Source organism: Erythrolamprus reginae, chromosome 7 (genome assembly GCF_031021105.1).
Source record: "Erythrolamprus reginae isolate rEryReg1 chromosome 7, rEryReg1.hap1, whole genome shotgun sequence".
Lineage (NCBI taxonomy): Eukaryota > Metazoa > Chordata > Lepidosauria > Squamata > Dipsadidae > Erythrolamprus > Erythrolamprus reginae.
In genome coordinates this window covers 72,405,071-72,421,761 of record NC_091956.1, presented here as the reverse complement: position 1 = coordinate 72,421,761, position 16,691 = coordinate 72,405,071, and the positions used below count along the sequence as shown (strand labels likewise).

The window sequence follows — 16,691 nt, the reverse complement described above, 5'->3', positions numbered from 1 at the left end:
AATGTGAAATTGGTTAGTTGAAGGTAGAACACATTCACAACTGCAACCTTTCTTGCCCTCTCATATTTTGCTGGGGGGTTTTTAGGAATGATCAACCTTTTTTTGCTGTATGTCAGCTGCAGCATTTAGGCTTTTGAGGGTCATCGCAAGTGCTGATTGAAAACCACTGTGTACCAGACTGCAATGCTTGTTAAAAATGACTTCTATAATTTTTCTTACTTGTATATTTTCAGATTTTGTATTTTACATATTCATTCTCAACATGTAATTTTCCAGTGACTGAGAAATGGTTGTTTTGTGTTACTAATGCAAATGTAATTTCTTTTTTTTACATTAATAGTAAATACGGCTTTTATATTTATCATTGTTTAAAGTAAGCAAGCATTCACCTGAACAAGCTTTATTATCTTACCAATCTAGGCATTCAGATTGCCAAATATAGCTACTTCACTTGAAGAATGCCGTCTAAAGGGCTTTTAATACAGTGTTAATAATGTAGATAAATACGAATGACATTCCCATTTAAGAAACGCATCCGTTTCTAGAATGAGGCCATAAAGTATTATAGACCACACAAGATTCTCAAATGAATATAGATTAGATTTAGATTAGATTTATTGGATTTATATGCCGCCCCTCTCCGCAAACTCGGGGCGGCTCACAACAGTAGTACAGTGGTACCTCGACATACGAGTTTAATTCATTCCAGACCCAAGCTCGTAAGTCGATCAACTCGCATCTCCAACGAATGCCTTTAGACTGTTTTTCGCACCGAGATACCTGGAAGCAAGGAGATTCTTGCGCCACCTAGTGGAAACTCGGCTCGTATCCCGAATTTGAGCTTGGGTGTCGAACAGAAATTTTGCTCGCATCACGGCTCATAACTTGGAATACAGTGTTCCCTCGATTTTTGCGGGTTCAAACTTCGCGAATAGCCTATACCACGGTTTTTCAAAAAACAATTAAAAAATACCTCGCAGGGTTTTTTTTCTATACCACGGTTTTCCCCGCCTGATGACATCATACGTCATTGCTAAACTAATAATTTTTGCATATCAATAACAAAAAATAATTATTGTTAATAAATAATTATGTTTATAAATATCAGGATCACTAAGTGTCTTATTCAATGGTGAGTACCAGTAATAAGGGTGAGTAAATGGTTAAGGGAATGGGAAATGGTAATTTAGGGGTTTAAAGTATTAAGGGAAGGTTTGTGATACTGTCCATAGCCAAAAATGGTGTATTTACTTCCACATCTCTACTTCACGGAAATTTGACTTTCGCGGGCGGTCTCGGAACGCATCCCCCACAAAAATCGAGGGAACACTGTACGTATACTGTTTTTCGCACCGAGATAACTGGAAGCAAGGAGATTCTTGCGCCACCTAGTGGAAGCTCGGCTTGTATCCCGAATTTGAGCTCTGGTGTCGAACAGAAATTTCGCTCGCGTCGCGGCTCGTAACTTGGAATACTCACATGTGGAGCAGCTCGTATCTAGAGGTACTACTGTACAGCAGTTAGCTGAAGATACAAATACTACCTTATGTATATATATCTAAGTGTGAACCAGGTTATTGTGGTAGCTATTTAATCTAGAGATTAGTTTAATGAAATTTCTTCAAAGATTACACAAATCTACAAAAATACTTTTTGCTTCAGGAAATTAATTAAAATGTTGTTCCTCAGCTTAATGGCGTTCCCACATTTGTATATAACCAATAAATGTGTTTGTTGCAAACAATGAACTGTGCAAACTGGAATGAAATGTATCATAAATGAATGCAGTTTTTTAAAAACTTCACAATTAAAGGAAGGTTTCTTCCATTTGATTTAATGCATATAAGTTTTACACATTCCCTAAGGCAAGGGTGAAGGCCCACATATCGGATGCAGCCCATTGGGGTGTTTAAATCTGGCCTGTGGGGCTGGACTGGAAATAGCAAAGGAGCCTGCAGTGCCTCTGGCAGCCAAAACGGTGAAGGGGCATGTGAGAAAAAAACACCCATTTTGGCCAGCAGGAGAGGAGGCATCCAACCCATTATTATTATTATTTATTGGATTTGTATGCAGCCCTTCTCCGCAGACTCGGGGCGGCTAACAACGATAAAAAACATGTAACAATCCAATTTAATAAAACAACTAAAAACCCTTATTATAAAAACCAAACATACACACAAACATACCATACATAACTTGTAATGGCCTAGGGGAAGGAATATCCTAACTCCCCCATGCCTGGCGACAAAGGTGGGTCTTGAGTAATTTGCGAAAGACGAGGGGGGGCATTCTAATCTCGGGGGAGTTGATTCCAGAGGGCCGGGCCGCCACAGAGAAGGCTCTTCCCCGGGGCCCACCAAACGACATTGTTTGGTCGATGGGACCCAGAGAAGGCCAACTCTGTGGGACCTTATCGGCCGCTGGAATTCGTGCGGTAGAAGGCGGTTCCGGATGTATTCTGGCCCAATGCCATGTAGGGCTTTAAAGGTCATTACCAACATTTTGAATTGTGACCGGAAACTGATCGGCAGCCAGTGCAGGCCGCGGCGTGTTGCAGAAACGTGGGCGAATCTAGGAAGCCCTACGATGGCTCTCGCGGCTGCATTCTGCATGATCTGAAGTTTCCGAACACTTTCCTCTGGTCAGCCAGTGGAAAACTACAGTGCTGATCTGGCACTTGGAGAAATCCAGTTTGACACCCCTGCTCTAAGCCTTGAATTGATTGGGAATCAAGGCCCAGAACCAGTAGCTAACAGATTAATGACAACATGGCAGCACATAGTATTATTAGTGTGCTGGTTTCACCTTTTTTTTAATCTACAAAGCTTGCTGGTCAACTTGATTCATTGCCTCTCTAAACCCAATACAGTATACCAGAGTTGTTAGGAAGGTGATGCTTAATCGGGAGTATTAGGTATAAGCCTTGAACTTTCAGAAAAAAGGAGACATATATGCAGCTATAAGGTCATCATTTTAAAAGCTACCTCCAATTTTTATCTACAAAAATGAGGGTAAAGACATTATTTGAATATAATGTAAAATAAACCCACTGAAATTGGTTTACCATTTCTACCAAAGGTTTAATAATCTGCCCTGAAAATGTTTTTAAAACCTGTTAATTACAAGCTACTCACAGTAGATGCTGCATTAAAAAAAAATCTTAATACATCTTTCCAGAATATTTCATCTTCACTTTCCGTACTACATTTTAATACTTCTTTTGGAGTAAGGATGGACACCTCCTTAGAATACACAAGATACTTACCGAAACCTATTTGTGTTTTAAATATTTTGTATTTAAAACACAATATTGTGTTTTAATATTTGTATTGCACCATAGACTTGATTAGGCTAAGATGAACCCTGAAGGAATTTAACTGAAAATGCTTACAATAAGTATACTGGAATAAAATTTAAAATGTCTTGCCCTCTTTCAAACATGTAAAACCATACGGCATGCCACCTGGAAGCTTCTGCATTGTGCAAGATGATTGGATGGAAGTGCCTTGATACGTCCAGAATTTATCCATTTCCGGGAATTTTCAGAATCTTCTATCTAGTTTACAAAATTCAACAGCCGTACACTATTCAACATGTCCACGGGCAGCATACAAGTCCAATTAATAAATGCTCTGCATGGAGCTATCCTTAAAAGTTCATTCGGAAGCTACAACTGATCCAGAATGCAAAATGAACTGTGCTGGCTGCCAATTTGCTTCCAGGAAAAATCAAGGTGTTGGGTCACCTATAAAGCCCTTTATGGCATGGGATCAGGTTATCTGAGGAACCACCTTATTTGTATTTGTATTTATTAGACTTGTATGCCGGCCCTCTCCGAAGATTCGGGGCGGCTAACAAAAATAAAAAAGACAATGTAAACAAATCTAATATTAAAAATAATCTAAAAACCCCCCAATTTAAAGAACCAATCATACATACAAGCATACCATGTATAAATTCTATAAGCCTAGGGGGAAGGGAAAATTTCAATTCCCCCATGCCTGACGACAGCAGTGGGTTTTAAGGAGCTTGCGAAAGGCAAGGAGGGTGGTGGCAACTCTGATATCTGGGGGGAGCTGGTTCCAGAGGGTCGGGGCTGCCACAGAGAAGGCTCTTCTCCTGGGTCCCGCCAAACGACATTTAGTCAATGGGACCCGGAGAAGGCCAACTCTGTGGGACCTAACCGGTTGCTGGGATTCGTGCGGCAGAAGGCGGTCCCGGAGATATTGTGGTCCAATGCCATGAAGGGCTTTATAGGTCATAACCAACACTTTGAATTGTGACCGGAAATTGATCGGCAACCAATGAAGACTGCAGAGTGTTGGTGTAACATGGGCATACCTTACTTAATGGGACTAACCCACCTACTTGTTCCAGTGGAAAGGGCCTAAATTCTGATTCCATCGACCAAAGAATTTCAGCTGGCAGGGTCCAAGAGAAGGATCTTTTCCAGTGTCCTCTATTTTTTGGAATATTCTCCCATCAGAATAAGATTTGCCTCCATAAACTCCTGGATTTTCGGAAGTCTAAAAACTTGGCTTTACTTCTTGGCCTGAGGTCTCCAATACTGGGGGTGGCTGACAGGGCAGAAAAGAACCTTACCAAGACTGCCCATCATTTTGTTACTTATTAATCATTTACACTTTTTAACTACTGTATTGTAAGCTACCCAAGAGTTGGTATATTAGTGAAATGGATGGCATAGACATTTAATTGGACATTTTCACAAGATTAGGGACCTGATCACAATTATAAATGCTCTATAAACTATAATAACCAAAAGTAATAACAAATTATATTCAGATCATCTTTAAAAATATTTAGCTTTGGTGCATTATTGCCTGGATCTTTAAAAAACAATGAAGCATGGGGAAAATATCCAAAGTAGCTTGTATTTTATTCATCGTTACCCAAATTGCAACACTTGTGTGAAATAAAATATACATCTTCACCAATTCTAGTTTCATCAGTGGATCAATCGGTAGCCGAAATAGTTTAGCAAAATCGTACTATAAATGCAAAATACAAGTATTCTATAAAAACGCACATTACCACACTATTTATATTAAATCTTTTATTTTGTGTCTGATTTTAAACAGATTCTTGAACAGGGGGCTCATATCCATCAGCTCGTTCTACTTTGGCACCTGTTTCGTCACCAGATGGCTTTCCGGCACCACCACCTTCGCCGTGCAGTTCCATCAATTTGCCCACTACAAATAATTAAGAATGTAAATTAATATATAGAATCCTCAACAGTTAAATGTTAAAGGAATTGTGCTATATTTTCTATTAGAATACAGTGGTACCTCATCATACGAACTTAATTGGTTCCAGGAGGAGGTTCGTAAGGTGAAAAGTTTGTAAGATGAAACAATGTTTCCCATAGGAATCAATGTAAAAGCAAATAATGCGTGCAAATCCTTCAGGAAAATCCCAAACTTTAGAAGGGAGGCGAACAGAGGGCAGGGAGGAGCAGCTAAAGGGGGCGGGTGGAAGAAGCAAGGCTAGGCTAAAGGCTGAGTGGGAAGGAAGAAAAGCAAGGGGGGCGCCCCTCCCTTTTCTTTCTTCAAAAGACACCGTTTCAATGCCTCTGCAAGCACGCTGTTCTCTGCAAAATCTTTCCTCCTCCAAGCCGCCCCTCCCGTTTCAGTGCCTCTGCAAGCAAGCTGTTCTCTGCAAAATCTTTCCTCCTCCAAGCCGCCCCTCCCTTTTCTTTCTTCAAAAGACACCCTTTCAGTGCCTTTGCAAGCACCTTGTTCTCTGCAAAATCTTTCCTCCTCCAAGCCGCCCCTCCCCTTTCTTTCTTCAAAAGACACCCTTTCAATGCCTCTGCAAGCACATTCTTCTCTGCAAAATCTTTCCTCCTCCAAGCCGCCCCTCCCGTTTCAGTGCCTCTGCAAGCAAGCTGTTCTCTGCAAAATCTTTCCTCCTCCAAGCTGCCCCGCCATTTTATCTCTTCAAAAGACACCCTTTCAGTGCCTTTGAAAGCACCTTGTTCTCTGCAAAATCTTTCCTCCTCCAAGCCGCCCCTCCCTTTTCTTTCTTCGAAAGACACCCTTTCAGTGCCTTTGCAAGCACCTTGTTCTCTGCAAAATCTTTCCTCCTCCAAGCCGCCCCTCCCTTTTCTTTCTTCAAAAAAGGGGGGGGGAAGAAACCCCTTCATCCCAGCAACAGCTGCTTGGGTTCGTAAGGTGAAAATAGTTCAGAAGAGGCAAAAAAAATCTTAAACACCGGGTTTGTATCTTGAAAAGTTCGTTAGAAGAGGCATTCGTAAGATGAGGTACCACTGTATTCACTTATTCATTATGGATCTTACAAAAACTAGTAAATATGGGTGCACCTGCATGTCTGCACGCAATTTTGATACCTGCCCAGGTGCAGTAGCATAATTGCACTGGACTCCGCTAGCACTCAGAGCCACAGGGGCGAGCACACGTCACCGTTCCACCTTAGCAGCCCCCCTCTGGTTTTATGGGAATGTCAGGATTGGGATAAAGTAATCATTTCTTCATATGGGACCGAAACAAAGTGTCATCATTCATTCCCGTTTCAAGTAAACATAATCATAATCAACCCACACTTTCAATGACAGAGACTTACATTCAAACTTGGGCTTCTTAAGCATTTTGACTTTGCGAACATAGACATCATGAAGAGGGTAGATTGATTGACATGCCTTTTCTATGTCTTTACCAATGCTGTCTGGAATCCTAGAATCAGAAATGTTTCATTTTTAAGTCCCCATTAGTCAAAAACCTGCAGAATAACTAGTGACTCCAGCAGATAAAAGCAAGTGAGATAAAGAAAAATAATCTATCATAAACTGAAACCCAACCTCCTGCATTCACAAAGAAACTTCAATTTAAGCGTCAATGACTTGGTTTGTACAATGTTTATCCACAATCTGAATAAACAATGTCCACACATTAATATAAAGGAAACAAACCAGATTATGTATTTACCCCAGCATGAAGCAAGGCAATGAGAATGGTATTTTGTGTGGCTGAAAAAAATATTAAGAAAAAATGTGCACATTTTATTACAACCTAATTTCTTTCACCTTGGCTTAGTATGTTGTAGCAGTAAAACTACCCAATTTACTTATTTTATTAAACCATTGCCTTAGAATAGGGATCTGCAACCCGCAGCTCTGGAGACGTCTATCACTCTTTCACCCCTCTGCTGTGACTCTTGCTCAAAATATGCGATTGCACATGATTTATTGAGCTTTTCAACCTACTTTTTTTCCTAGAGTTTGAAATGTTTTTGTTGCATGCAGAAATAAAAATGTGTTTTCCCTGTAGCAAGTAATTGGTTTCATAAATGCAACATACGAGTTTGTTTTGTACATAGCATAAAGGTAAAAAATGATACATGTTGTATTATCTTCATTTTAATGTCAAAAGGGTTTTGTGGCTCCCGGTATTTTCTTTTCTGTGAAAAAACGGGTCCAAATGGCTCTGAGTGTTTAAGGTTGCCAACCCCTGCCTTAGAAAGTACCCACTAAATTCAGCCAAATCTAATCTTATGAATAATCTCCAAAAATATAAAAGTTCAGTTCTTTAAAAGGAACACAATTTTGTGAATTGTTACAGAATCTAAAATACTTTTAACATATAATATAATTAAATACCAAGTCCAAAAAATAGATTACAGGTAGTCCTCTACTTAAGACAATTGAGTCCAACGTTTTTATTGTTAAATGGTACATTGTTACCATTTGCCCCATTTTATGACTTTGCTAGCCATAGTTGTTAAGTGAATCACTGCAGTTGTTAAGTTACTAACAAGGTTGCCCCAAACGTGCTTTATCAAAAGGCAACTGGATATTCTGGTTTTTCTTTAAAGACATTTTGCTTCTCATACAAGGAGCTTCTTCAGCTCTTACTGGATGGTGGGGTCAGAGTTGAAGAAGCTTCTTGGATGAGAAGCAAAACATCTTTTGAAAAAGCACCTTTGGGACAACCATGACCTGGACAGCCGAAAATGTCCATGGACATACTAATAAGTGAATCCAGCTTCCGCATTGACTTAGCTTGTCAGGTCATAATGATAATCCTGGACACTGTAACCATACAAGTCAGTTGCCAAACGTCTGAATTTTTATGAAACAATTATGTGGGTGACTGCAATGGTCATAAAAATAACCATAAGTCACTTTTTCAGTGGCCTAACTTTGAACAATCAGTAAATGAATTGTTCTTAAGTTGAGGACTACCTATACAAATTCTAAAGTAGCATGCCATTGAAGACTATCTTACTAAACAGAGATTTTTAAAAATCCACGTACAGTTTATTGACAATTTCTTTCAAGTCATTTGTTTGTACTTCACGCGTCATGATTTCCACCATTTTTTTGCGGATTTGGCGGACCTGTTGGTGCTGAGCATAGGAAGTCTTGCGAATTTGGTTGGTTCTCTTCTTGGTGAAGCCAACACAGAAGAGGCGTAGAAGATACCCATCTGTCGTTTTGACATCGATGTGGGCTTCAATCATAGTCTGGAACATTGTAAGAATTAGATATTTTAACGTGTCAAATTGCTATGTCTGGATGAGATTGCCTACTTTTAAAGCATTTATACAAGATAATAGAAACATAGAAACATAGAAGACTGACGGCAGAAAAAGACCTCATGGTCCATCTAGTCTGCCCTTATACTATTTCCTGTGTTTTATCTTAGGATGGATATATGTTTATCCCAGGCATGTTTAAATTCAGTTACTGTGGATTTACCAACCACATCTGCTGGAAGTTTGTTCCAAGGATCTACTACTATTTCAGTAAAATAATATTTTCTCATGTTGCTTTTGATCTTTCCCCCAACTAACTTCAGATTGTGTCCCCTTGTTCTTGTGTTCACTTTCCTATTAAAAACACTTCCCTCCTGGACCTTATTTAACCCTTTAACACATTTAAATGTTTCGATCATGTCCCTTTTCCTTCTGTCCTCCAGACTATACAGATTGAGTTCATTAAGTCTTTCCTGACACGTTTTATGCTTAAGACCTTCCACCATTCTTGTAGCCCGTCTTTGAACCCGTTCAATTTTGTCAATATCTTTTTGTAGGTGAGGTCTCCAGAACTGAACACAGTATTCCAAATAATCATGATCAGAGGAATTTTTGCAAAGTATGCTTAAGAAGCATTCACATACTTATATACCAGAATATAGAGAAGAACTAGCAAGATTTTTGGAAACTTAAAATTCTGGATCTGATGAGATATGAATAGCTGAACAATCATCATCTGAAACCTGTACTTTACTTGCCACCATCAACAAAATTCCAGTTTTCACTATTCATCTTAATTATATACTGAATACTTATACTAACCTGCCATTTCTTAACCATTGAACACATTTTATCCCGTGTGAGATCCATGCCATGAAAGTTTGTCAGGCAGTTTTTCCCCTGCACATCCTCTGTAATCAGCTTGAATTTACGGAAGGCAACTTCATCATTTTGTAGGTCAGCAAGGCTTACTTCAAATACACGGCCTTTCAGTCCATCAGAGGCAATTTCTATAAATATCAAACAGTTTAAACTTGTTCATTAAAACACATCACCGAGCTATGTATCACTTTCTAAGATGTATTTCCAACAGTCCTCTGCATTCAAAATAATTACAATTGCAATATATAATTGTATATATAATTCTGAACCGCTCAGAATCACTTTATAAAGTGAAAAAGGCAGCCTGCATTGGCATCCTTCAGTCTCAAAAGACCATGGTATCATGTTCTGGATTCCCCAGAGCATGAAGCCTGGGTAGGTTAGTATGGAGGGCAGCCTATAAATGTAATAAATATAGGAATAATACAGTAAAATGTGTAAACAAAACACGACACTCTGTCGCCAGGCGTGGGGATGACTACCTCTCCCCTTCGCTGTGTTTTCTGACCTCTGTTGTATGATTAACTGGGTTGAATGTGTACGATTGTGTAGTTGGGGATTTTATGGCATTGTTTATGTTATATTAATGTTTTTTAATTGACTTTTAAATTTTTATTAGATTTGTAATGTATTGTATTATTGCTATGTTGTGAGCCGCCCTGAGTCTCCGGAGAGGGGTGGCATAGAAATCTAATAAATAATAATTCAAAACTGTAATAAAAATGTTTATTATTTTATTTTTTGTCAGATTTATAAGCTGCTCAACTCCAAAATGGACTCCAGGTGACAAATTTGGTTAGTGTTTTAAGTCTTTCAGAAATATAGCAATAACTTAAAAGCCAGCATTTCTTATTTTAGAAACATAGAAGACTGACAGCAGAAAAAGACCTCATGGTCCATCTAGTCTGCCCTTATACTATTTCCTGTATTTTATCTTACAATGGATATATGTTTATCCCAGGCATGTTTAAATTCAGTTACTGTGAATTTACCAACCACGTCTGCTGGAAGTTTGTTCCAAGGATCTACTACTCTTTCAGTGAAATAATATTTTCTTATTTTGGGTAACTTACTTGTTCCCTGAGTCCTGGTAACTAACGTCTTTCCAATGTTTCGAATATTGAACATTGCCGGAGCCTTGACATCATACCAGTCTTTCTTGGAAAAGGGGTCCACCCTGATTTTCAAGAAAAAGAAAGAAAATGTCCAGAAAGGTCTCTCCTTTTTTCATATTTAGGTCTGCATTTTCTAGCTGATCCAAGAGCAGCTTGGAGTGCAACCACCTTCTTTCTGGGTTATTTTTTTAAGGGAGGTTTGAATGTCAAGCCTTAAGTCTTTTTTAAGCATCACAAAAGTCTGGTTAGCTTTACTAAATTTTACATGCACGAACACGAATAAGGTGAGGATCAGAAAAGAATTTCTCCTGAATATTTACGTAAATATGTATTTCAAACGCCCTCCACATTCAAAATAATTACAATTGCAATATATAACTGTATATGTACCTTATATGTAATATATAACTGTACATATAACTTAGAATTGTATATATAACTTATATACAATATATAATTGTATATAGAGCTTATATGATAAGCTACCTTTTTTAGGCCGCAGGCTAAGAGGTCTTCAAACTTGGCACCTTTAAGACTTGTGGACTTCAACTCCCAGAATTCTCCAGCCAGCTAAACTAAGCTAAGCTGGCTGGAGAATTCTGGGAGTTGAAGTCCACAAGTCTTAAAGGTGCCAAGCTTGAATACCCCCCCTGCGCGTAGGCCCGCACTCTATTCTGGCTGCCACTTTCCAAGCAACCATCTCTGCTTCAATTCACCCGTTCCCAAATTTCCCCCCACACGAAAACCACCGGAGCTTGAAGGACCAAAACGACCCCATCCAGATTGCCTTGGGTTTAAATTTCTCGTCGCCGGGAGACCTTCCCCTTTAAATTTTTAGGCAGCCGGCGAAATAAAAGACGGGAGGGCGCCACAGAAAATTTTCCCCACGCGCCTGTTTCTAACTTGCAAGGAGGGCGCACGCGCTGGCTTTCTGCTCGGAAGCCGCCATGTCAGCACTTCATTCCCCTTCGGCCGCGCTCTCTCTCGCCTGCCTCCTCCCCCCTCCGCAATCCAGTCAACATCGTCGGCATCCGACGGTCCCGAGCCGCGAACCCCGCTCAGCCGCCTCGCTGCGGCCCCGACGCTTCTCCCCAGAGGCCACTTACACTTTCTTCTTGGCGCCTTTCTTGCCTCCTTTAGTGAGGCGCTTGTTCTTCCCGACCGCCATCGCACCGCGCCGGGAAACCAAAGAGACCGGAAACCGTCAAGAGCGCGATAAAACGCGAGAGAGGCCGGGTCACGTGAGCGCGACTTCCGCGTCTTTGGAAGAACACCCTCGGCTTTCGCCCCCCTCAACCATGGCGCGAAATCACAGCGACCCCTGGTGGTGAGTTTAGTTACCACGATGTTCTGGAATCCGTGGTTGTTGGGTTTAGGAATAAAGAAATTCCACAGAGCGTGTGGGATTAGTATGGGAAGACGTATTCCTAAAAAAATTACCGCATACGTGCCACATTAAGCATGGGCAATCACAAATATACATTTTGAGCAGTAATGGGCTGCTGCGGGGTGTGGAGGGACGCAGCGGGAATATATTTTTATTTATGTGTTTGGTTTGTCACGTACGTATTGGTGGCATACAAAGATAAAATACACTGCTCAAAAAAATAAAGGGGACACAACACAATATAACACCAAGTAAATCAAACTTCTGTGAAATCAAACTGTCCACTTAGGAAGCAACACTGATTGACAATTTCACATACTGTTGTGCACATTCAACTTTGTACTGAATAAAGTATTCAAGGAGAATATTTCATTCATTCAGATCTAGGATGTGTTATTTGAGTGTTCTCTTTATTTATTTTTTTAGCAGTACAGTATATTTATATGCATGATACTAGTATAAAGTGGCTTTGTGAGGGAGGGGAGGACAAATAACTTGGCTGCTTTGTGGGTGAGGGGGTGCTGTCATTCCAGCCACCACCACCACCTCCCCATGCCCAGTCTAAGAAATGGGACCCCTCTCCCTTATTCAAGGGAGGCTTAGGGGTTTTTTGGGGGCTTTTTTGGGGGGGAGAAGGGGGAGGTTGTGAGGAAATGGGGGCTCAAGGAGCATTTGACTCCGCAACCAGCGTCCTATCCATTAATGAAACCCTCTGGAGGAGAGAGAGGGCATATTTTTCTGCAGCATGAATCCCAGCAACCGATTAAATCTTTTATTTACAATGTCGTCTGGCGGGACCCAGGGGAAGAGCCTTCTTTGTGGCAGCCCCGACCGTCTAGAATCAACTGCCCCCTGGAGATCAGGACTGCCTCCACCCTCCTTGCCTTTCGCAAACTCCTAAAAACCCACCTCTGCCGCCAGGCATGGGGAAATTGATTCCCCCTGGCTGTCCCGTTTTATGTATGATTTGTGTGGGATGTATGACTGTTTTTATATTAAGGGTTTTAACCGTTTTAATCATTGGATTTGTACTATGCTTTGCTGTTGTGAGCCGCTCCGAGTTTTCGGAGAGGGGCGGCATACAAATCTAATAAATGATAGTAATAATAATATTTAAAGGTCCAAAAAAAGGTGGGGTGTGGGGGGTGGGCGCTGCCAAAACGGAGGATGAAAGGGGGCCGTTTTTCCATCTTTCTCTTTTGCTAGGAAGGAAGGAAAAAGAAAATGACTTATAAACCGCTTCGTAGTGCTTCTACAGCCCTCTCGAAGCCGTTTAAGGAATAACATATTGTCCCCCCAACAATCTGGGTAATAATCATATTACCCCCAACAAGGCATAGGAATAATCATCTTGCCTCCCCCCAACAAACTGGGTCCTCATTTTACCCACCTCGGAAGGATGGAAGGCAGAAAAAGTGGGTAGAGTTGTCCTTGACGCCTTTTGATAGCAGTACACAACAAAATTTCATTTTAATGTATGCGTAAGGAAGATAGAGAAAGGGAGGAAGAGAGAGAGAGAGAGAAAGAAATATTTTTTTGCCCCCGCGCCCTCTTTACCACTGTAAAAATCTGGCCACTTTATACTAGTAAAAGAGAAACATTAGGACAGGGGCCGGAAGGCACTCTGGTGCCCTTATGCACGCCCCTCAGTGACCTCTTGGGAATCGGGAGAGGTCAACAGTGGATAGTCTAAGGGTAAAGTTTTGGGGTTAGGTGATGATACTACAGACTCCGGTAGTGAGTTCCATGCATCAACTACTTAGTTACTAAAGTTGTATTTCCTGCAGTCGAGTTTAGAGTGGTGTACTTTAAGTTTGTATCTGTTGTGTGCTCGTGTGTTGTTGTGGTTGAAGCTGAAGTAGCCATTGACAGGAAGAACGTTGTAGCAGATGGTTTTATGGGCTATGCTTAGGTCATTTTTAAATAATAGTAAGATAGTAAACGTATGCACTATTTATTGAATGTGTAACAGTTTTTTATTGTTCTTCCTTCTCTAGTACCTAAGTATGATCCTTAATTATTTTTAAAATAGGAAATAATTGAATAGTAGGTTTTTACCCATAAACGCTTTAATCATTATCTAGAACTGAACTTTTATAGCAATTAAAGAAAATTAAGCTACTTGCCTAATCTGTTATAATACTGAACCTTATGGGTTCAGTACAAAACCTTAAAATGTTACTTTGCTCCTCAACAAATAATGCTATCATTTGTCCTTTTTAGTGGCTATTCAAATAATGTGACTTAATCAACTGAAAAAGATTCCAAGCACCTATCTGAAAAATTATCTTGGTCGGTAAGCCACACCCACCCAGTCACATGACTTTTAAGCCACACCCAGTCACATGATTGTCAAGCCACTCCTACCTGGTCATATGGCCATCAAGCACACACCCACACAATAAGCCACACCCACAGTGCGGCAGTAAAAAATTTGGCAGCCCATCACTGATTTTGAGGATACCCTTTGAAACCTGGTGGAATATAGTTTGTCGCAAGGCTCCTAGATCGGAGCTAAAAGGCGAAAGCAGAAGCAGTATGCTCTGTCCCATAATTGGGTAGACCAGGTTGCCCTGATAGACCGGTTTCACCGGAAAAAAACCACTTAAATCTCAAAATAGTTGCTGCCTTTTTAGCAGCCACATACATTGTTGCCTCTAGTTCAATTTATGAAGTGGGGAAAGGATCTTCATGAGCAGGCAAATGTTGACTTACCTGCTTCAGTGATGGGTGGCGTCAGTTCATTGCCTTAACACTTTTGTCCAGATCGTTGATAAAAAATGTTCAGCCACACAGAGCTGTTACAGTCACCCTGCAAGCTGATGTATAAGTACGTCGGCGACTACTTCAGCTTCAACCACAACAACACAAGAGCTCACAACAGATTTAAACTTAATATTAACCGCTCCAAACTTGACTGTAAAAAATATGATTTCAGTAACCGAGTTGCCGAAGCGTGGAACTCATTACCGGACTCCATAGTGTAATGCCCAAACCCCCAACACTTTACCCTTAGATTATCTACGGTTGACCTATCCAGATTCCTAAGAGGTCAGTAAGGGGCGAGTACAAATGCAGTAGAGTGCCTTCCGTCCCCTGTCCTATTGCTCTCCTATATCTCCTATACCTTTTTTCTATTCCTATATCTCTTCTTCTATCCTTTCATTGATATGTTCTATTACTATATCTTCTTTTCTCTTCTTTCTTAGATATATTTTACTATGAGTATATCCTCTATAACCTTCATTATGTATTTTACTATGTGTATACCCACTAAAACTTCCCTCAACGACCCGTTCAATTTTGTCAATAAAATTATTGACAAAATTGAACGGGTCCAAAGACGGGCTACAAGAATGGTGGAAGGTCTTAAGCATAAAACGTATCAGGAAAGACTTAATGAACTCAATCTGTATAGTCTGGAGGACAGAAGGAAAAGGGGGGACATGATCGAAACATTTAAATATATTAAAGGGTTAAATAAGGTCCAGGAGGGAAGTGTTTTTAATAGGAAAGTGAACACAAGAACAAGGGGACACAATCTGAAGTTAGTTGGGGGAAAGATCAAAAGCAACATGAGAAAATATTATTTTACTGAAAGAGTAGTAGATCCTTGGAACAAACTTCCAGCAGACGTGGTAGATAAATCCACAGTAACTGAATTTAAACATGCCTGGGATAAACTATATCCATCCTAAGATAAAATACAGAAAATAGTATAAGGGCAGACTAGATGGACCATGAGGTCTTTTTCTGCCGTCAGACTTCTATGTTTCTATGTTTCTATATTGAAGATATTTGCAAAAATTTAAAATAATGATACTCTCCTCTTTTAACTTTTATGTGTTAAAAGAAAGCTTCATGAACAATATTTTGGTTAATATCAAATGGGTTTAATGTAAGTAGTCTTTGACTTACTACCACAATTGGGGCCAGATGTCCATTCCTAGCAAACCGCTTGTTAAATGGGTTGTGCCCAAACTTATGATCTTTTTTTTGCCATTGCTGTTACTTTGTTAAGTGAATCATGCAGCCATTAAGTGAATCTGGTCCCTCCCCATTGACTTTTTTGGTCAGAAGTCATCTGGGAAAATCACAAATGGCAATCCTGTGACCATCTCCCCACTCTCAGGAACACACCAAACATCATGAATACATACCACTTGCTAAGTGCTTGAATTTTGATCAGGTGACTGTGGGTACGCTGCACTACTGCAGACCGGTTGTAAGTCACTTTTTTTCAGTGCCCTAGTAACTTTAAATAGTCACTAAATGAATGGTTGTAAATTGAGGACTACATGTGTTTGTTATTTTTACATGATTCAATAATTCTAGAAGCATCAATTTAAATTTTTAATATGCTAAATATTGATAAATATAACCCAGCGGTGGGCTACGAGCCAGAGCGCTAAATTGTGCTCGCCGCAGCGGCTCGTACGTTCTTGCAAGACCAGCGTGATTTTGCCGCTGCACCTGTGGAGGAAGCAAAATCACGCAAAGAACTGCAGGTGCGCCCATGTTTCGGCGAGGTTTTTTTGCTTCCGCGCATTCTGAAACACAGACGCACCTGCAGTTCCGTGCGCGATTTTGCTTCCTCCACAGGTGCAGCGGCAAAATCGGTCTGGTCCTGCAAGAGCTTACAAGCCGCAGCCCCAATATCTTAGCAATTCCAAGAGTACTGTATCCCTCTGAAAGATTTTTTACAATTGTTGATCTTTCAGAGTCATTTTAATCTCTTTTTTGGCCTATTGTGCCCGAGGAAAAGAAGCTGTCTAATAATTATGCACATCTTG

General features: G+C 40.3%; 1 protein-coding gene and 1 non-coding gene across 2 annotated transcripts; both read right to left on the bottom strand.

Moving 5' to 3' along the window:
• Positions 1–5,059: 5,059 nt before the first annotated feature.
• On the bottom strand, positions 5,060–11,764 carry RPS3A (ribosomal protein S3A). The gene is made up of 6 exons (XM_070757814.1): positions 11,618–11,764; positions 10,470–10,573; positions 9,337–9,524; positions 8,294–8,502; positions 6,604–6,713; positions 5,060–5,213 (listed from the first exon to the last, which is right to left on the bottom strand). Exons 1-6 carry the CDS (start codon positions 11,677–11,679, stop codon positions 5,092–5,094), a joined length of 795 nt encoding a protein of 264 aa, XP_070613915.1. The 5' UTR covers positions 11,680–11,764; the 3' UTR covers positions 5,060–5,091.
• Positions 6,480–6,546, bottom strand: LOC139170673 (small nucleolar RNA SNORD73). The gene has a single exon (XR_011559648.1). It is a non-coding gene; the product is annotated as a small nucleolar RNA SNORD73 (small nucleolar RNA).
• Positions 11,765–16,691: the final 4,927 nt, after the last annotated feature.

Excerpts from the sequence above, each read along its gene's own strand:
- RPS3A (XM_070757814.1), bottom strand. The coding sequence starts at position 11,679 with ATGGCGGTCGGGAAGAACAAGCGCCTCACTAAAGGAGGCAAGAAAGGC. Across the intron at positions 9,525-10,469 it reads TACCAGGACTCAGGGAACAA|AAATTGCCTCTGATGGACTG; the intron begins GTAAGTTACCCA and ends TGATATTTATAG. Across the intron at positions 8,503-9,336 it reads CAATGGTTAAGAAATGGCAG|ACTATGATTGAAGCCCACAT; the intron begins GTTAGTATAAGT and ends ACAATGTTCCAG.